The following is a 21,024-nucleotide window of genomic DNA, read 5'->3' as shown; positions in this document are numbered from 1 at the left end:
GTGGCATCAGTGAGGCAGTCTCTGCGGGTACATTCTGGGTTCCTCTGGCCTTGGGAGAGCCGCCTTACTGTAAAGTCTGAGCAGCCTGACCTAGAACCGCAACAGGAAGTCAGGGCTCCACCTGGGCGGGGAGCACTGGAGGCTACCCGGAGCTGAGAGCCTGCAGGAGACCCCCAGGGAGAGGGGCAGGGGGCACACGGAGAGACGGCTCAGACTGGGGGACGGAGTAGTGGAAGGCTGGGAAACGTGCACTGGGCCTTCACACACTCGCTCTCTGGGCCGCGGCGGTCCGTTCCCCTTCCACGCACATCCCTACACACGTGGGCAGGACTTCTAGGGTCTGCGAGAACTCCTCCAGTAACACCCCACCCCCGCCCCCATATCAGCAGTGGCATTGATGATGCCCTCCCCATCGGGAGCGGGGACTAAGAAGCCCCATGCTTCGCACCCCACCACAGCCCCCAGCCCGGGTGTGACGGTGAGCTTGCCCCATCGGCCCACGTGTCTGGTTTGGCTGGAGAGGCCCCACTTTTCCGGCTTGAGACCCAGCCTGGAAAGGCGCAGAGACCCCCCGGACCCGGCACCTCCCACGTGAAGACGCGCCAGTCCAGGTGCAGGCATAGGGGTGGGAAGAGGCGGGGCCTCCCAGCTCCCTCCCCGAGAGGCGGAGCCTGAAAGGGCGGGGCGGGGCATGGAGGGGCGGGGCCTCGGGCGAAGGAGGCGGGGCGGGGCCGGCCTGGGCGGGGCGGACGGCGCCTGGGGCGGAGCCTTGGCGCGGTCGGGCCCGCGGCGCGCCGGGGGGGGGCGGGGCCGGGGCGCGGTCGGGGCGGGGCCTGGGCGGGGCCGGCTCTGGGCTCCGCCGGAGCGCCCACTTCCTCTGGCGCTGGCTGCCGGGCGGAAGTACGTCAGTTGTTATCTGCTCCAGGCTCCGCCGCCGCTGCCGCTGCCGCCGCCGCCGCCGCCGCCGCCGCCGCCTCAGCCTCACGAGCCACGGCGCCTCAGCTCGGGACCCGCCCCGCCCGCGCTCCGCCCGCCGCCGTCGCCGCCCGCCGCGCATGAGGCGCGCCCCCGGGGCCGCGGCCGAGGGCCGCTGAGCGCCGGCCGCCCCGCCGATGCGCGCGGCCGCCCGCGCCGGGGCTCCCAGGCCGCGCCGGGCCCGGGGCTGAGGAACCCCGCGCGGCATGCCCGGCCCGGCCCGCCGCCCGCCGCCGCCCAGGGCCCGAGCCCGCGCGGCCCGCACCGAGCCCGGCGGCGCCGCGTAGCGCAGCGGCAGCGGCAGCGGGAGCGCGGGAGCCCGACGGCGCGGCCGCAAGGTCACCGCGCACCATGGAGGCCAAGGTCCGCCAGAGCCGGCGCTCGCGCGCGCAGCGGGACCGCGGCCGGCGCCGGGAGGCGGCCCGCGACGCCCGTGACCAGAGCGCGTCGTCGGGCGACGAGACCGAGCCCGGGCCTGGCAAGGAGAACGCGGGCCTGCCCCGCGCGCCCCCGCCCCGCGCCGCCGCCGTGCGCCCCCCGCGCCGCCGCCGCCGCGAGTCCAGCTCGCAGGAGGAGGAGGTCATCGACGGCTTCGCCATCGCCAGCTTCAGCACGCTGGAGGCCTTGGAGGTAGGTGGGGCGGCGGGCGGGGCGCGCCTGGGGCGGCGGCACACCCACCCCGCGGGGCCGCCCGGGGCCCGCGCGCCTCGCAGGTGGCTCCGGGAGGGCCCGGCCGCCTGCGGTGGATGCAGCGGGTGTTCGTGTCTGGAGCTGCGAGCGAGAAGAGTGTCTAAATTACACTGTCCAAACCGAAGGCCGTCTGGTTGCACACTCGCCTGTTTTCAGCTGTTTCTTTTAACAAAATCTCACTTCATCCGGCCCAGGACGTGCCGGGGAGGGGAGCGCTGCTGGCGGTGGTGAAGGCAGTCGTGGAATGGATACTTTGAGATTCTTCCTGTTCCTTTCGTCCTCCTGGAGGTTTTTGTTTAGACGGAGGGGGAGGGGTAGTATCTAAGACCTCCCTCCCGGTTGTGTCTTCACCGGCTGGTAAATAGGGTGGCAAAAAATACTGCTTGTACGGCCGAGTTATCCTCCGGCTTATTTGCTCAGCAAATACTGCCCTTCTTGCATGGACCCAGGTGAGTGGAGAAGGACAGGAATGCTGACTGTCAGAGATCTGGCGACTGGGGCGAGTGGGGAGCCCCTGTCTCCTAGAGCGATGTAGGCGTGCTGGCCAGCCCCACACCCTGCAGGGGCCCCATGCAGCTCTTATTTGGGAAGGCCGGCATCTGCTGCGTTTGGGGTCCCAGAGATGGCTCAGTTCACGGCCCCCTTCCTTTTCCTGGGCCTCGGGGCCAGTGGCCTGGGATCCCCAGTCAGAGGCTGAGCTTTGGGAGAGGGGGCAGGCCTACCTTGCAGGCCCCTGCAGCGCACCCTGTCCCTAAGGTCCTCCAGGTCTGTGGACAGTCTGAGTGTCAGACGCTGGCCGCCAAGGAGAGGTGGCCCAGGGACAGGTTTGCTGCTTTCTGTCTGGGCAGGCGGATGCACAGAGGCGGGGCATTTACACCCACCACGCAGACCCCCCCCACCCCCACCCCTGCATCCCTAGGGGGCCTGACATCATTCCCGGATCAAGGGGTCCCCAGCTAAGACGCTTTTTGGGGGGGTGGCACATGCCACAGCTCCGAACTGAGAAGGGGTGGCCAAGTTGTGTCCTGTGGTTTCTGAGAGTGCTCACGCCAGCCACCTTCTGCACGTGTACCTGCCCCGCCAGGTGGGGAACAAGCAAAACCCTAACTGGTCCCCAAGGCTCCGCAACCACCCGGTTGGCCTCTCCCACCCGACGTCCTCTCGAACCAGCTTGTTAGCCCCTGTGAGGTTCTGCTGCCTCGGGGCCCCCGTTCCTGCTGTCCCCTCTGCCGAGGTCTTCAGGAGCCTTCGTGTCTCAGCATAGATGTCACCTAGAGAGACCCCCCCCCCTCCCACCGACCTTCCGAAGGGGCGTCCCTCCTTCCCCACCTCTGCCCTGTCGATCTCCCACTTTCCTTCCTTCAGTGGCCACTCTCTGTCTGAAGCCATCTGGTGATTTACTCGCTCTCCGTGTTGGCTCTCTCCCCACCAGAACTTGTAGGCTGGGAGAGAGCAGGCAGCACGTGTGTCTTGTGTGTCGTTCGTGAGTTCCCCTGCCCCGTGCGTGTTGCGGAGTGAAGGAGCGAGAGCAGACCCCGCTGTTCAGGAAGGCTGCGCCAGGGGCCCCGCTGCGCCCCGCTGACATAAGCCCGCCAGTTGCACGCGCTGCCCGCGGCGGCCTTGGCTGTAACTGCCCCTCTGGCATCAGGAACACTGGAAGTGCAGCTGTGGGTTTGGGGGCTCGGACCAGTCCCGGTCAGGTCACAGAGGGCCGGAGCCTGCTTTCGGCTTGGCGTTCATACAGCCACGTCAGCAGGCCCCTTTCTCTGCCCTGCTGAGCCCGGGAGGGATCCGCCTGCCTTGGAAAGTACGGGGCTTCTGCACAAGTCACAACTTCTAGCTGGGCTCTGTTGTTCGGGCTCTTTTCTTGCTAAAGCGTAATGGTTTTCCCCAGAATTCAGATAACTCATAAGGGCATCGAGTGACTAGCACACAGCGAACACGTATCCGAGCGGACACCGTTCTGAGTCTGTCCCCGAACTCCGTGGTACAGCTGGGGACACTGAGGCCCAGTGCCGTGAGTGTCAAGCTGCCAACCCCCGGGGCACGAACGGCCAAATGTCGGGTAGACCTGCCCAGGACATTTGGAGAGTGCCAATGTCCAGGAGTCCTCCTTTCCTTTGTCCTGAGGGTGCGGCCTACCCTGCCCCCGCAAGCCCCAGGCAAGCCCCTGGCCCCACCCTTCCAGCACCCCCGCCCCGTACGCACCGTGTTTGCCCTTAAGGGAGTACAAGTCCTTGCCCCGTGTGGCTGAGGATCGTAAGCCACTTCTGTGAGATGCCGTGGCCACACGCGTGGGGCAGTAGTGTTGTTGGCTGAGGAGAGGGCTCCCAGGTCCCATCTGGCTCATGGTGTTGTCCCCACAGGAGTCCGGGGCTGGATGGCCGGAGCTCGGCGTCCGAGGCCAGGGTGTGCCCTCCTGAGCCCTCGTCTTTCGTCAACTTTCTGATTCTCCGTTTAACAGGGTGGGAGCAGGAAGCAGGTGGTGGTGGAACAGGGGTCTTGTGGTTTGGTAGCGGGACAGAAGCTGTCTTTGCTCTCACCAGCCGGGAACATTGGGGACAGATAGATGTTTCCTGCCATCCTGGTTCCTGTGACATCTCTGTCTCCAGAGGTGATGGGAAGGCCCTTGGAGGACAGACAGGCCAGGGCAGAATTGAAATGCTCTGCCTGGGTCTTCCTCCCTAATGCAAAAGGCAACCCTTAGGCCACAGGTCAGGTGGTACCAGCCCCTAGGTCCCCTGGGAGATTCACTTTGCAGACCTGCCGTGCGCCTGCCAGCACCTTCCTCGGGGTGCCTGTGCGCCGGCCCTTCCCTCCACACCCTGTCGGTGCCCAGCTCTTGAGAAAGCCGTGTACCGCTGGCACCCGGCGGAAACCACCCTTCTGGTTCGGCACCTGTGTAATTCTTTGTTAATTTGATTTCAGACAGCAAGACACTTGCCCCTGGTTCAAAGGTCGGTATCAGTGAAAAGGGGTTGTCCTGAGAAAATTCTCAGCCCCGGCCCAGACGTCCGCAGTAACTTTTCTCACCAGCTCCTGGCCTTTCCAGAGCGTGTTGTGTAGATGTACACACACAGATGTGTACTCTTACGTCCCTCCCTTTTTGCTAGAGAGAGAGGGTTATTCACCACTCCTGCGTGTGTGTCTAAGAGGTACGTACCCGAGAGTAAAGATGAAAAGGAAAACACCCAAAGTTCTAGCTGTGGTTAACAGGTGACTTCCTTTCTCTAATTCTGTTTCCCCCACCGATCACTGCGCCTTGTCTAGGTAACCCGACCAGCCGTACACAGAGCTGTGCTGAGAAACCCTGCCCCGGCCTCCCTGTGGCCAAATCAGCAGGTGAATGGCTGTGTGGGCAGGTGGTCCTGGCCTGGTTGCCCGGCTCCCAGTGCTGTCCAGGGGTGTGTGTGCATTTCTGCCAGAAATAACCAAGTTCTCCCAGCCTTGGGATGCTGGGGCCACTGGCTTCGAGGCAGGCGGGGGAGGCTGCCTCAGTCCTGATGGGCGGTGGCCCCATGGGAGGGGTGTGCGGTGTGCCAGAACTCCCCTAGGCCACGTGCAGGGGGCTCCGTGGTAGTGATCTCTCTGCAAGCTGGGTTCAGTGTCCCCCCGGGGCGAGGGGCACACAGTCATGCTAGGTCTGGTTGCTAAGGGCCAGGAGTGCAGGGGGTCAGGATGTGGCCCCGCTGTCCATGTGCAAAAGCCCACGCTGTTGGTCCCGCAGGTGGGGGCCTTGATCTAGGGGGCCGTGTGCCGCGCCCGGCCCATCCCTTCAATAAGGGGGACAAAGGCGAGTTGTTGCTGAGAGGAGTGTCCATGCCCACCAGCCAGGGCACCTCCTCCAGGCTGCCTCCTACTCTCCAGATGGGGAAACCAAGGCCCAGAGAGGGGGAGCATTTTGCCTGCAGTCATGGGACACAGGCACAGCCCCAAGCCTGGGACCTGCTTGGGCCAGCATTGGGTCGCTCCCCCGTCCTCCTGAGGGCCACTGCTGTTGGGGAGGGGCTGCTCCCGCCAAGGTGGGGACCCCTCCCCCCCCCCCCCCCCCCCCCAGCTGGGTGGAAGTAGAGCCGTGGCGTGGCCTGCTCTGCCCGCGTGGACACCCGCTGCCTTGCCTGGACAGCAGCAGTGTGCTGGGTGTGGGGTGGGAGCGTGGACTGAGCTCTCCTGTCCTGTGGGTCAGCGCCCTGTTGTGGGAAGGTGTGTCACGGGAGCGGTGGTGACGCGGACGGCCGAGGGCGCTGTCCTCACACAGCCCTCCGTAGATGCGGAGACTGAAGCCCAGGGTGGCCGAGCTCTCACCTGGGATCTGCCCAGCATAGCACCAGACCACAGACACCTCCTGAGTCTCGACCGAAACTTGTGTTGCGTCTTCTAGACGTTCTTTGGGATGAATCTGAGCTCGAGCAGAGAGGGCAGTGGTCTGCGTGACTTCTAAAGGGATGGCCTTTCCGGGCTGCAGGAGTGGCAGTAGGTGCCCACGCCGCCCTGGGTCCGCTGCCTGACCTCTGGGGAAGGGCCGCCCCGTCTGAGCTCCGTGGGCATCGACGGTCTGCAGAGCCTTTGACTACGCACAGGCTGGGAGGGGTCCACTCCTCGCCGCACTCCTGTCGTGGGCGGTGAGGCCATAGGGTGAACGCTCACGCACGGTGGCATGGCGCGGTGGAGGTGGCCGTGGTCCTCCTGATACGTGGTGGCCCTGTGTATCTGGTGGCCAGCTTGCTGTCCCTGCCACCCCTGGGCACAGGTGAGGGTCTTGGGCCTCGGTTTGCCTGTCCTGCCCACACCGTGGCCCCGCACGGGACCGACGGCGGCAGAGGCAGCTGCCCTCGAGTGCCCGGAAGAAGCCGCGCTACACCGGGAGGTGGAGCCTCCCCTTCCGGCCAGTGGGCTTGGCCGGGAGGGGCAGCACGGGCCGTGGGGGCACCCCTGCGGCAGGCCACAGCCCACTTTCCCTCTGCCCTCGCTCTGAGCTTCCAGACAGAGTTTCAGGTCCACGGCAGGTGCGTGTGTGTAGCGTGTCCACGTCCGAGGTACATTCGTGTGTGTGCGCGCGCACATGTGGATACACACGTCTGTGGTGTGTCCTTGCCTGGGCACGTGTGTAAATCCCTGTGCACGTCTGTGTGCCGCAGACCCCGTCTGGGGCAGCAGCTCTGTGGCGTGGACAGAGCAGAGGACAGGCCTACACGCAGGGAAACCCCGTCCTGGAGCTCCAGGACAGGGCCTCACCCCCTCCCTCCATTGTCCTGGGCCTGCTGCAAGATGGTCACCCCCACCCCCGCCCCAGCGGGCAGCAGATGCTCATGAGCTCACAGAGCTGGCCCCTGTCCCCACCGCCCCCCTGGCCTCTTGGGCCCATCAGCTTCTCTGCTCTAAACTTCTAATTCAGTAACCTTGCCCCTACTGGGGCCCCTCCACACCCCACCCCAGCCAGCCCCTCACTCCTGACCCCCCTCCCCCCCCCCCCCCCCCCGAGAATCCTCAGACACACACATTGGCACACTTCTGGCCTTTGTTGTCTGCTCTGTCCCCTGCCCAGAAGATTCTTTCCCCAATTGTCAGGGTGACTCACTGTCCGATCACATACCCCCTTCCCTGGCAGGGAGTCTTCAATTCCCGTGTCCAGGCCGCCCCAGCCCCTCCCGGCTTACCGTCTGTTCCCCGCCCCACCCTGCAGACTCAGGTGTCCCCCACCCAGAACCTCCTGTGTGCTTGTTTCCCGAGAGAAGCTCCTAGACCTGGGGCGGGGGGGTGGGGGGGGCTGTGGCGGTGCTCTGTTCATTTTGATACGTGGGAGGCCGTTGTCCTTGACCGTGGTACGGGCCTCTTCCTGCGGAGGGTCTGTGCATTTGCTGACTTGTCCTGCCTCGGGCCTGGGTTGTTCTGCTTTCTGATTGGCTGCTTCAGTGTTTGTACCCGGGCACTTTGTAGAATTTCCTTCTCGGTTCTGAGAGTTTCCCGGCAGAGCGTCTAGGTTTCCCGTTGGCCACTGAGGCAGCCATCCCTGCTACCTCCCTTCCTGCCCTGTGGCGTCTGTCAGCACCTCCACGGCACCGCGTGGGGGCCCCGTCCTTTCCGGCGGGGCTCCTGCTTCCCCTGGACTCCGTGTGGCTGCTGTGTCCCGCCTGGGAGGGGTCTGCGCTCACACCAGAAGTGATCCGTGTGCTGTACTCACCCTCCTGTGTGATGATTGTCTTCCTTCTCTGGACCCAGTGACAGCAGGCTGTCCCTGAGTGCCTTGCCATGTGGTCTCGTGCCCGCTGCATCTTTCCTTGTGCCCTGGAACAGAGTGGCATGAGAATCATCAACTCCTCCCACACCTGGAAAGAACACTTGGGGTCCCAGCTTTCCAGCCTCATTTGCTGGTGGCTGGTTCAAGACCCGTGTCAGCTCCCTTTGGGATGGGGAAGCAGGTGATGGGTAAGGGCTCTGTGGGACCAGCTTGCCGGAAACAGGGTCAGCAGGGCACTCCACCCCCAACCCCCGGAGCAGGCTGGCATGGGACAGGAGCTCCTGAGAAGGGCTGCCTGTGAGCTGGCAGGTGTGAGACCTCAGGCCCTGTCCCCCTGCATTCTGTTCGGGAGGGCAGTGGCTGCTTTCTGGAGGAAGGACGCCAGAGTCCGGAAACTGCTCCCACCGTGGGCTTGGGCACTGGCATGTTCTCGGGGCAGCCCGAGAGGCAGCAGCTGCACAGTGACTGGGCAGGGCGTACACGGGAGCCACCATCATCCCGGCCTTGACCGCTGTGGTTCGCATGCCCTTCACGGAGCTCCCAGAGGCGGGGGCCATGGTCAGCCCTTTAGGGAAACTGAGGGGGAAACTGAGGCATCAGGCTTGTGTTTATAGCCCCTGGTGGAAGAGTAGCTGGGTCGGGCACAGGCCTGACCAGGGTGCCCTGACGTAGTCACAACCAGTTTGGGATGCCTAGAGAAGGTTGATGGGGCGGCCGGGCTGGGGCCCCAAGGGCACCCGAGGCACTGTCTCCCTTGGGATCCGGAATCTGAAACCCACATGGAATGAGTGCTCCGGGGACTCTGGGCAGGTGTGGCATCTGGTTCCACGTGGAGCCTGTTCTGGTGCCCTGGTTCACCCGAGCAGCTAAAGAAAGGAAACAGACCAGCGAGTTCCCGGCCTTGTTCAGCCCCCCAGGACTGTGTACCAGGACCCTGCTGCCCAGCCCAGCACAGGAGTGGTGTGTGCGTGGGGAGAAGGATCCCCCTGCAGAAAGGCCAGGGGGGCACATCCACGTCCCTCCCCACACCCTCCCGGCGGCCCAGCGTAGACTCCAGCCGAGTGAGGCCCTGCAGGGGCCCCGGCTCTGCTGTTTTCTCGGAGCAGCTGTTCGGGGCGGGCCGCTCCCTGGACTCCACGCGGCTGGCCGGAGCCGCATACACTCTGACCGAGCTGCAGGTGCCCGTGGGCCCTGGACGAAGGCGGGCACTCTGGTGAGAGCGGGGTGTCAGCAGGTGGTCGTAGAGGCAGGGCAGCCATTGTGTGGGCACGGGGGTGGCCCTGCCGGAAGGCTGCCGCCTGTACCCCGTTGCCAGGGAGGAGCAGGAGGCCAGAGCCCAGCCCGAGGTGCAGCCGTGCTGAAAGTCGCGAGGGTCGGGAGGACGGTGACCAGGACCGAGGTCAGGGCAGAGTGCCGTGTCTCCTCTGCACCAGATGAGGCGTTCGCTCATTTCACCTCCCTGCAGCTCCTCCAGCGGGAGCCGTGCTGTCGCCGCTGTATAGACAAGGACGCTGAGGCAAGGGGAGTCAGTCTGCAGCCGGCGTGGGGTTGAAACCAGGCATGGGGCACGAGTGTGTGCACCTCAGGGGGGCTGGGGTTGGAGGCCACGGGTTGCATGGCCACGCCGGGTGCCATGCTGCCTTGAGTGGCCAGCACCTGCCGCGCGCCACCCCCCCGCCCCCCGCAAACACTCTCCAGCCTTGGGGAAGGCTGTTCATGTGGCCCTAGGGCTCCCACCCCTCAGACCTAGAGCCCCCACAGGGACCCTCGGGATCTGCCATGACCCATCAGCCCTCTGACCTTACCCATTGCAGCTGTCCCCTCTGGCCCCTTGCCCCAAACCCACGTACTGGTTGTCAGACCCTGACAGGCCTCTGGCTAGCCCTCAGCCAGTGCTGTTCCACACGCTGCATGCCTCCCCCTCAGCACCTGGTTCCATCTGTAGCCCCAGTGGGGATTTGTCAGGAATTCATGTAGATCGTCTCCTGGATAAAGCCGGGGGCCCCTGCCTCCTGAGGTCATCTCTCTGCCTGTCCCAGATCCTCTAAGGGCAGGCCCCTGTCTGTCATCCATGGAATGAACCCACATTCTCCGTGAGGCTCGGCCCTGCCCACCCCCTCAGCTGGGGCCCCACACACTTCCGCCTCAGGGCCTTTGCACGTGCTATGCTCGGGCCCATCTCCCAGGAGCAAGTTCAGGATTCTTCCTCTGACTCCTCCCCTGTCCCCCACCCACTGAGTGAGCCCAGTCCAGATGCCCGGTTTAAATTCAGTTCTCTTTCTCGCCATGTGGCCCCTAGGTAGCCCCCTGCCTGCTCTGGGCCTTGTTTTCCTCATCTGGAAAGTGGGGGTGATGAGCTAAAAGTTTTTGCCATATGGTCCTGAGCCCCTCCCTGTCCCCTCTCCGGAGCCCTTCTCTGAGCTGCCCCTGAGGTCTGTTCTCTTTGTCCCCCACCACAGGACAAAACAGAGGCAGGAGACACTTCAGCAACAGTGGCCCTGGCTTTGGCCTCCCTGGGCAGCCCCCACCGTGTGTGACAGCTGAGCAGGTCCCAGAGACTGAGGGGGGCTCGCAGGGCGGAGAGCCTGGGGCCGGCTCCGGCAGTCGTGGGCTGGTGCACGGCGTGCTGTCTGTGTGCGGAGGGCTGGGGAGGAATTTGGCCGGAGACTGACCTCCAAACCCGGTTGCCGGGACAGCGGTTGTGAACACAAAAATCCGTCGAATGTGGGTTAGATGGCGGCCTGGGGGGTCGGCACAGGGTCACAGAGTGGGGTTGCAGCGGGGTGTGCGTGCGGGGACGTGGGAGGGTGCGTCTGTGGTGTTCAGGTGCAGACCTGGGCGGGTGGCCCGGAGCGGGGTCTGCCTGTCCCTTATCCGGGTCCCTCTTTGCTTCGGGCTCTGTGCCCGCCGCCCTCCTCCACCTCCATGCCTTGATCAGAGTGCCTGTCGCCGTCAGCATCTGTTCCACTTGTCCCTGGCCACGGGGTGGGTCTCCTCTGCCCCAGCAACCACGCAGTGTGTGATGGCTGATGGGCGCTGCACAGACATGGGAAGGATGGAGTGTTTTCACAGAGCCTGAGGTGGGGGGTCCCCGCTAGAGCGCAGGGCAGGCTGCAGTGGTTCTGCGGGCAGCTGTCCTGCCCCTGCTGGCCCGCCTCCCAGCTCCCGGCTCTCTGCCTTGCCGGGTGTCCCAGCGTGTAGGACACCCTGTGAGCGGCGCCTGGAAGCAGGGGTGCCGGGGAGGAGTGCTGTGAGCTAGCAGGCGACTGGCCCACAGGGACCAAGGCTCACGAGGCAGGCTCTGGAAGGTTCTGGAGCAGCCGAGGTGTCTGTGAGGCCTTTAGGGGACGGTCCTCGAGGGCAGGGTTACGCTCGAGTAGCCACGGCACCGGGGGTTGAGGGGCCTCTCAGGCAGGGAGCGCCGTCCGTCTGGTGTGGGTGTGCACCGAGGAGGGGACGGGTCAGGGAGGAGTGCCGTCCCAGCATCAGAGCCCGAGGTCCCCATGCCAGGGTGGAGGCCGCTGCCCGCAGGGACTTCCAGGCCATCTCCGTCGGCCTTTGCGTCTGGACGGTGGTCAGCGGCGGGTGTCAGCGGTGCCCCAGGCCTTGCTGCACCTGGACGCGGGGGGCCCGGGGCGGGAAGGTAGGCCCGGCAGAGGGACCCTGTCACCCCCACCTGTCTTCCAGTTTTTTCGTGACTCTGCTGAAGGTGGTCTGTAATAGGAGGGTGCTGCTGTTCTGGTTCACGGGGCCTCCCGTTTCTTTGGGACCTCCCCGGTTTTAGCACTGTGAGTCCCACATCCAGGGAACCCTCTCGGTCCCAGACAACAGGGATGGTTGGTCAACTCGGGGCGGGGGGGGCGCGGGCGGGGGCAGTTGCTGGTGGGCAGTAGACAAGCTGCCTCCTTGGTAGCTGAGGTGGGGGAGGAAGGTGGTCCTTCTTGGGTAGAGACCCTGCACGGAACCATGCGCTCTCTTGACCACACGGAAGGAGACACCTGTACTGTGGTCTCTGCCCTGGGGCCAGAGAGGGGGACTCATGGCGCGGAAAGCAGGCAGGGCGTGGGTTTTACTTGCGGGCGGGTGGAGAAGTTTGATTCAGAACTTAACAGGTGAAGGAGAGTGAGCCACATAGATGCCAGGGTGGAGGGAACAGCTGTGCCAAGGCCCTGGGGCGCATGTGTGCCGAAGGGCTTCCAGGTTAGGGATGACGGCCTGCCAGGTGAGCAGTGGGTGGAATTCGGCCTGAGCTTTTGGAACAACGAAGAGCTGCTGACAGAACTGAGAGCCAGCAAGGTCTGCTGGAGGCCCTGAGTCCCAGAGGTTCTGGGAGACCAGCAGCCTCGGCCAGGCAGGGCGGGGAGGTGGGGAGGTGGGCCGGGGAGGGTGAGTCCCAGGTGGGCCAGGCCTTCCACTCCACCGAGGGGGTGCCCGTGCTTGGCAATGAAGGGTGGGTTCTCTGTGACCCTGGGGGCTCAGACCCAGGTGCGGGGGGAGAGGCCCCAGCGCAGCTCCGGGAGCGGAGGGGGCGCCCACCTGGCTGCGGCACCATGCCTTTGCCTGCTGGGTCTGGGAGCTGGAGGGGCCCGGCCCACGTAGGAACTGGCAGCCTCAGCCCTCGGTGAGAGAGAATCTGGGTCTGTGTTTGCCGGCTATAATGACTCGTGTCTGTGCGCGGTCGGTTTACCGAAGTGCAGTCAGAGATCTTACTGGTACTGCATAGTGAGAACGGTTAGGGGAGCTAAAAACAGTCCCATAAAATTGCTACACGAAAATCTAATCTCTGGTCTCACGCCACCGAGCACCCCTACCCCCTCGTGGCCCGGGGGGGGGGGGGACCAGGGGCCTCGCTGCTGCTGGGGGCGCTGGGAGCGTCGCCGTGGGGCCGTTGCCTCAGGCCTCGAGGGTGGGGGACCGCCGTGCTTGGCCTCGTCTGCCCTTCTGTCCGTGCGGCTCACAGACGGGTCCGTGGGCGGAAGGCAGCCCGTGAACACATGACCCGGCCCTGACCCCGACCGCTGGAGGTGGTCCCGGCTCGCCCCAAACCATCGCTGCGGCCTCGGCAGGGCGCGCGCTCCGCTCCTCCGGGTGCGTGGCGTGGGTCCCCGAGCAGCGCACCGCGTGTCCCGTGGCTCGGACGCCAGCCCGCTGCTCGCCTTGGCCTCCCTCCCTGCGGATCTCTCCAGAGGGTCTCTCTGCTTGCGGACGTGCCCTGGCCCTTGGTGGGGCCGTCGTCGCTGTGACGGCTAGGCCCCGCCCAGGGCGGTCGGCACAGTCGGGGCACAGCTGCCCCAGTCGGGTGACGAGGGGGGCCCCGCGATTGGGACCGGGGGCAGCACTACCGCCAGAGCAGGCTCAGAGGGCGCAGAACTGTGGCAGCGTGCACCTGGGCTTGGGCGAGCCTCCAGAACTGGCCCAGCCTCGTGCGGGGTCGGGGTCAGCATAGCGAGGGAGGGCCAGCCCCGGCCTTGCGGTGCCAGGAAAGGGCCAGCCAGACGTCGCAGCAGTGCCCCGAGGCAGGGTCTATTGAGTCCTGTGGCTGGGAGCCCCCAGGACGCACAGCTCAGAGATGCCTGGGGCCACTCTCAGGGCAGTGGCTGCGTGGGGGGCGGCCGCCTCTGGATCCCGGTGCGGCACCAGGCCTCTTGCCTGCTGGAGCCAGGAGGGAGCCTGTGGTGTCGCCGGGGCCCGCCGCCTGCCGGCTCGCCCTCTGCGGGGCCCCGGCAGACGCGGGAGCTCCTGCCCGAGGGCCTCACCTGCCCCCACTGGCCCGTGGCCTCCAGCCCAGGAAAGCGAGGGTGTCTGGCTGTGGGCGGGATGGAGCTGGACCAAGTCCAGGCGGGGGGGGGGGAGGCCCCGTCACTGATACTTCAAGGGTTGTGACGGTTTAGCTTCCCGGTTTGTTGTTCAGAAGACACAAGCAGCGTCATAGCGGGTTTACAGAAGGTGTGAGGCGTTGAATGGCTCGTGAAAGACGTGGTGACTGGGTGTGTCTGGAGAGGTGGCCTGGAGTTGCCCCGAGGCCATTCCGGAACCCACAGAGGGGCGGAGGCAGGGCCTAGACGGAGGCCTTCGTGGAGCCCACGGCCCGCTCTGCGGTTGACGGTTCACCACACGTGCTCTGCAGCGCGTCTGCCCTTCCGTCCATCTATCCTGCTGTGTCTGTTTTGATGACAAGTGCTCCTTAGAAAGACGGATCCCAGCCCAGCCCAGTGTCCCCGAGGGGCAGGCCGTTCCCACGGGTTCCGCGTGCCGGGCTCTGCTCGTGCCGATGGCGTGCCCCGCGGCCGGCCTGTTCTCCGCCCAGGGCTCCAATGGGGTGGGGGGGGCTTCAGAGGCTGGCCCCCGGGCCAGAAACCGTGTCTGTGGGCTTACCTGGTGGGAAGGTCCTAGAAGCCGTTCCTGCTCCTTCCGTCAGAACAAGCGGCTGCGGGGGACTCACCTCACCGTGACTCAGGAGCGCGCCGTGTGGCCGTGTGGCGTCACGCAGTGGCAGGATGCCCACTTCTCGCAGGAGGAGGCGGCCCCCAGGAATCTGGGGTGGGGGGGGGTGGGGGGGGACTGGCTGCTCTCTGCGGCGGTACGGAGGTGTGGGTGGCCCATGGCGGGCGCGCGGTGTGCGCACACCCGGGCGTGGAGAGCCGGGTGGGGCCCCGGAGCCCATCCAGTGGGGCTACGGCACAGGGCGGGCCTGGCAGAGACACCCCCCCACCCCCCGTCCTGCTCGGAGACTCCCCCGGGCTGTGCGAGTGTGTACCTGTGTGAGCATTGTGCGTGTGCGTGCGTGGTGGGATGCCTCCGACTCCCGCCCTCCTCGTCGTGTCCACACACACTTGGGGTTGTGTCCGCACCTGCCCTGACACGGTCGGCGTCCCCCAGGGGCCCGGACGTTCGGTGAGGGTGTCTCTGGACGAGGCTAGCATGTACATCTGTGAATCCTGCCCCGTGTGTGTGCGTCCCATCTGATCGACCGAGGGCCTGAACAGAACAGAAAGGCCCGGCTTTTCCTGCTGCCTCGAGCCGGGACAGGGGTTTTCTCCGGCCCCGGGGAGGGAATCCACACCAGACCTCGGGGCATCCGGGCCCCCACAGTTGTGTGGCCGGCTCCCCCTAGCGAGGCTCCCCACATACACGTGCCCTGCCGCTCTGTTTCTCCGGAAAGCCCTGGCCGATACGCCCCTACAGCACTGTGGGCTCTGACACAGCCTGCTGGGCCCACCCTCTGTCCTGCGATGGGAGGCTGGGGCCGGGCAGGGTGTCCGAGGCAGGGGCGGTGAGGTTCTGAGGCTCTGGCACCCTGCAGTTGACTGGCAGCATCCGGTGGGGGCCCTGCTGTTCTCTAGGGCCTGTGTGGGAGGGAACGGCCTGTTAGCAGCAACGGCGACCCGGGGCAGGAGGCTGAAAGCTACGAGTTGGAGCGAGACTATCTGGAAGGAGGCACGGCACTCGTGTGTTGTGGGGGCACCAGGAGCCCATGACTATTCAGAGCCTTGCACGTGGAGAGCGGGCTGCGGTCTTTACCGAGACCTTCCCGTCCCTGGAGGGACTGCCTCGGTTTTCTTCCCCAGGGACGCCTGTGGCTGTATGAGCCAGGGAGGCAGGCACGAGAGAGGGAGCATGGAGCTCCTTGCCACCTCAGGGCCTTTGCACTGGCTGCTCCTCTCTGGGCGGCTCCCACGGGTCCTCCCTAAGCAGCTCTCAAGTGGGCCCTTCCCTTCAGCTCCCCTGCTTGGGTTGCCCTCCTGTCCCTTTGGGCCAACTCCCTTCTGAGCTGGTCACTGGTGCCTGGACTGGCATAGTCAGTGCTGAGCACCGGCTTTGTGTATGCAGATGTGGGGGGGCGGGCCACGGAGTCCAGAGTCCGCCTGATACCCACGGGTAGGGAGGGAGCGCAGAGGTCTCGGTGTGAGCAGGGCCGCCATGTCAGGGTGTGGGGCCCCTGTGTGCTGAGATAAGCAGGGGCGCCAAGAGCTTCAGAGGGGCACGAGGACTTGTGCCCAGGACTCCAGGACAGGCTATAGACACGCCAGCGACCCGCGGTGTCCCTGGGGTCTGAGATTCCAGAGGGCGGGCGTGGGAAAGGGTCTGTCCCGTCCGGGAAGTGAGGGTCCACTCGCTGCTGTGGCACAAGCCCGCGGAGCTCTGGGCAGAGCCCTATAGCCTGGGTGAAGGTGGGCATCAGACTTAGGGCAGAGCTTCAGCGAGGGACAGTCCCTGACCGAGAGGTGTCCCAGGACGGGTGCCAGCTTGGTCTCCCTCTCCCTTCCCGTTGCCCCTTGGCCCTAGAGAGCGGGGAGGGGCGCAGGAGGGTGCACGCTCGGCCTTTAGCGTCAGTTCAGACGTGAGAGGCTTTGAGGGGCTGTCCTCCGTCCGTGTGACTGTGATTTCGGGCCCCTCAGGAGAGTCCTGGGGACGTGGGGTGTCCCACCCTACGTGAGGGCGGTCTGCCGCCCCCACATGTGCGTGGTTGCTCCCGGCCCAGGCTGTGGAGTCACATGGGGCGGGACAGTCACGGGAGCTTCCGTGCCGGACAGACGGTTCTAGTCCGGCCAGCCTGGTGGGGCCGCTGGCGCTGGGTCGGAGGACCTCGCCGGACGAGGAACAGCGTGTCCCTGTCTCCGTCGCCAGGCCAGGGCACCGCAACAGACTGGGAATTTGGTTCTTGCTGCCACCTGCCCGGGTGGGCTGAGGCCTCTGAGGCCTGGCGGTGGCCGGGTGCCCACCCGAGAGCAGAGGCCTCAGGAAGCATTTCCTGTGGGGACGTGAGGGTGTCACCTGGGACGTGGGGGAGCCTCTCCGCCATGGGCATCACTTTCATCCGGGCCCTCTTCCCCTCCCCCTGGGGTGAATGCTTTCAGAACCCTCCGGGTCCCTTTCTGCGGTTTCGGCAGCCCAGTGGGGACGGTGCCTCCCACCCCACCCCACGGACCCAAGCAGGAGGGTGGCGGGTGACACTACCTGCCCACCACCAAGCAATGCCAGGCCCTCCTGGGCTCTGGGCTCACTGGCCGGACTGCAGGTGTGCTGGGTGCGGGACCACCTCTGCAGAGCAGGAGCAGTGCACGGTGGTGCGGGGCCCCGCGGGGGGCACGAGAGAGAGCCGGCTGCTGTTGTTGGCATCTGCACGGCACATGCTCAGTAAATACCCGCTGCGTGCCGGGCCCTGCCTTGGGCACCAGGCGCAGCTACGAACGAGATGGGCACAAGTCCCCGTTCTAGGGAGGGGCCTGGGGTCCCCGGAGGTCTGCACACCCGGCCGAGTCTGGGACTGATTTCCTAAGACGGGCCTCCGTGATATCAGGGTGCCAGGCTGCGTGCAGCTGGGCGGGCAGGTAGATCCCCGGGTTGCCCCCGGGGCCGGTCGTCATGTGCTGTGGCCACGGCCTGCAGTTCCGGAACCCAGGGCACCCTAGGCGGGGGCTGCGCCTCACCAGGGCTGGTGCAGCCATTGGTCCCGGCACCCGCCCAGTTCTGGGCCAAGGATCAGGGCCCCCCGTGACCAGGTGGTGCCCCTTGGGAAGCCTGCTCCCTTATGCAGCTTTGTTGCAGCTCCCCCTGCCCCCCACCTGTCCTGACAGGCCCACCCAAGTTTTCCCCGCCCCGTCCGCCCCTCCTCCTGAGCTGTGATCCCAGCAGGGGGGCCTGGCGCCTTCAGGCGGGTGCGGTCACACACCCGGGGCCCGCCCTCAGCACGGCATGGCCTGACACGGTGTCACTGGAGGGATGACACTGCCAATTAACCGGCCTTGTCCTTCTTCACTCGCAGAAGGACATGGCCCTGAAGCCACACGAGCGGAAGGAGAAATGGGAGCGTCGCCTTGCCAAGAAGCCCCGTGAGTCAGAAAACTGCCCGTCTGCAGAACCAAGCGAGAACGGGCGGCCCCTGGAGATGGGCAGCCCTGAGCAGGACCTGGAGCCTGCCTGCGACCGGGGGAAGAAGAAGGTCCCCCTGCAGCCCACCAAGCAGGTGAGCCCCGGGCCCCGCCCCCACTCAGAACCGCGGTCTCCGTGCCCTCGGGGCCACACCAGCACCTGGACACCACCGTCGGCATCCGGGCCCGCCTGGCAACGTGCTCCATCGTTGTCGGGCAGGGGGTGCAGGGCACACGTGGACTGGGGCCCCAGGCAGCTGCTCACCGTGAGCCCGGGGCCCGAGCAGACGGAAGACCCGCCCCCGGTGGGTCCCGGCCGGAGAGGCCGGGCTGGGAGCGCAGGCACTGGGGGTGGGGGAGCGTGCACTCGGGGCAGGAGGGCGCACCCGCTGCTAGGCCGGCCCCGTTTCCCCATCGCGTCTGTCAGGCTCCGCCGACCACGGGGTGTCCGGCGTGTCTGTAATGCGCGGGGGGGCCAGGTTCAGTGCTGGGTGCTCTCCGCCTGCTGGACGTCTGTGGAGCGCAGCGTACCTGTGGGGGGGGGGGGGGCACGTGACTTCGCGGTCAGGGGTCCAGGTGCGGGGAGCAGCCCCTCCGCAGCCCCTCCCCGCCCAGGGGCCTCCCCCCGTGGCGGGAGGGGCCGTCCTCGCTGTCCCCAGAGCCCAGCCGGGATGGGACGGGGAGCCTGGGACCAAGGGGCTGTGTCCCGGGTGCCGGCTCGGTCCTGCAGCTGCTCTCCTCCTCGGGGACTCGCTGGTTCGCGCCTTCTTTTCAGAGAGGGGTTCTTCTCGCTGTTCCACACTCCCCTTCGGCTCCCTTGGGGATTGGGCTGCTGGTCAGGGGCAGCATGTCTCCGGGCCCCGGGCTGGTCGGGGGGTGTGCAGGCACGCCTGCCCGGGTGGACACGTGCTCTTTCTTCCAGCAGGTGTGCTCCCCAGAAGGGGGGCCGCTCCCAGCCAGCCACTGGGACCAGAACGGCCCGGCCCAGCTCCAGCGGCAGCTCCAGCCCAGCCAGCCCCAGGGGTCACCCCCAGCCCCGTGTCAGCGCTGCCAGCCCCGTCGGGCTCTCCCGGACCCCGGGCAGCCCTGCCGGCCCCAGCCGCCAGTCCCGGGTCAGCGCAGCTGGCCCCAGCGGTCACTTCTGGGCCCAAGACAGCCCTGCCGGCCCCGGCGGTCACTTCTGGGCCCGGGTCAGCCCTGCCGGCCCCAGCGGCTGCTTCCAGCCCCAGATGAGCACTGCCGGCCCCAGCGGTCACTCCTGGCTCAGCCCTGCCGGCCGCGCTGGGGGCTCCTAGGCCCCAGGCAACGCTGCCGGCCCCTGCGGTCCCTGCTGGCCCCGTGCCACCTCTGCCGGCCCCTGCGGTCCCTGCTGGCCCCGTGCCACCTCTGCCGGCCGCTGCGGTCCCTCCTGGCCCTCTGGCACCGCTGCCGGCCCCTGCGGTCATGGGTGGCTCCCTGTCTCCGCGGCCAGCCCAGCCGGGCGTCCTCAGGACAGCGGGGCCGGCCCCTACAGTCACTCCTCCTGCTGCGTCCACGCCGCCGGCCCGCTGCCTCACTTGCGGGCCAGTGCTGCTGCCCCCGGCGGGTGCTCTTAGCCCCGTGCCAGCCCCGGAGGTCCCTCCTGGGCCAGCCCAGCCACCCCCAGGGGTCACTGCTGGGCCTCAGTCAGCCCCAGCAGTTAGTTGAGGCCCCAGAGCACCCTGGCCCCCCGAAACCTTCGCTGCTGGGCCCCGGACAGCCGTGCCAACAAAAGCGGCCACTCATGGGCCCAGAACAGCCTCGTCCACCCAAGCGGCCACTCCTGGGCCCAGAACAGCCCTGCCGACGAAAGCGGCCACTCCTGGGCCCAAAGCAGCCGTGCCAGCCCCTGCAGTCACTTCTGGGCCCCGGCCAGCCCTGCAAACCCCAGCCTTTACTCCCCATCCCTGAGCGCCCGTCACTCCTGGGCCGGCCTGCTCCGCCCCGCCGGCCCCTCCTGGGGCCCCTGAGCCAGCCGCGGCGCTCCCTGCTGGACCTGGTGCGGGCCCATCAGCCCCAGCTCTCACTCCTGGCAGCGGGCCGGCCCTGCAGGCCCCTGAGGTCACGACGGACTCGGTCCTCCACCCCTGCGGTGGCCCGCCAGGCCCCATCCGTGAGCCCTGGAGCCTGATGCCCGGTTTCTGTACCACCCTGGGTGTGGCTGTGCTGGGCACCTGTGTTGCCAAGACTGGCCAGAGGCCTTCGCCAGACAGGCCGGGCCGTTCGTGGTTGCAAACTGAGGTTTCAGCAGAGGCAGCCCCCTGCAGAGCCGCCACCGGGCTGAGGCCCACCTGCACCAGGAGGAGGGGAGAGGACCCCCAGCATCTTCCCCCCCGCTCCCCCCCCGCCACACCCGCCCCCATCGTGCCCGCTACCCTGTGATGTACACGCCCCTAAGAGAGCGAACACGGCTGCCCCCGAGGGCTCAGGCTTCTCGCAGGGGGTCTCGGTGCCTCTGTGCCTCCGAAGTGCCCACGTGTCCTTGTGTCGGAGTCTTTGTGCACACCCGCCCCAGGTGTGTGCTGCCCCTCAAGTGTTTGTGTGCAGCGTGTGCGTGCATGTACGTGGTGTGTGTGCATACGTGCTGTGGGGCTTGCCAGCTGCAGGCCTGGCGCTCCTTGGGCCCCAACCCAGCCGGCCAGCGCGCATCCCCCACCCCTAGGCCAGAAGCGGGCTCCGCTGGGGCCTGGCCACAGGTCCCACTCGCCTCCCCTCTAGCCCAGGGTGGGGATGTGTGTCCACCTCCCGGGTTCTGTGAATGCAGGGAGGGGACGGACGCAAGGGCGCTCAGGCTGTCTGTGGCCACTTAGGAACTGGTGGTGACAAGGAGGGCCCCCCCCCCCACCCCGCCTCCACTGAAGGAGGCCAAGCACTGAAGCAGAGGCAGAGTGTCCCATCCCCCCAGCTCTGGACCAGGAGGGCCCCGGGCTGTTCTCGGAGCGCCTCCTCCCGGCCTCCCACTCAGCCTGTGCAGCCGTCAGCTGCCAGCCCCCCAGGGTCTTCCCTCTTGGGACAGACCTCACACTACAGGGCTTTGCCTGCCCTCCGCCCACCCCACACCTGTGCTCAGGGGTCGCCCGTTCCTCACCCCAGACCCCTGGCTCGGGGCAGTCCCACACTGGTGCTCCCGGAGTCCTGGGCGTGAGGCGAGGGCTCAGCTCTGACTCTCCGGGATTTGAGGGTCTCTGGGAGAGGGGACCGCAGCCCTCTCTGGAGAGCATCAGCCCCCTG

General features: G+C 66.7%; 1 protein-coding gene across 1 annotated transcript in view; it reads left to right on the top strand.

The window, feature by feature from the left end:
* The first annotated feature begins 1,263 nt into the window (after positions 1-1,263).
* Positions 1,264-21,024, top strand: part of FBRSL1 (fibrosin like 1) — a 77,527-nt gene continuing 57,766 nt past the window's right edge. Inside the window, 2 exon segments of the mRNA XM_042961363.1 lie at positions 1,264-1,605; positions 17,670-17,870. Coding sequence (XP_042817297.1) covers positions 1,327-1,605; positions 17,670-17,870 — 480 coding nt within the window. The 5' untranslated portion in view covers positions 1,264-1,326.

This window comes from Panthera tigris, chromosome D3 (assembly GCF_018350195.1).
Source record: "Panthera tigris isolate Pti1 chromosome D3, P.tigris_Pti1_mat1.1, whole genome shotgun sequence".
Taxonomy (NCBI): domain Eukaryota; kingdom Metazoa; phylum Chordata; class Mammalia; order Carnivora; family Felidae; genus Panthera; species Panthera tigris.
Note: the sequence above shows the minus strand (reverse complement) of the source record. Positions and strands in the feature narration are given on the sequence as shown.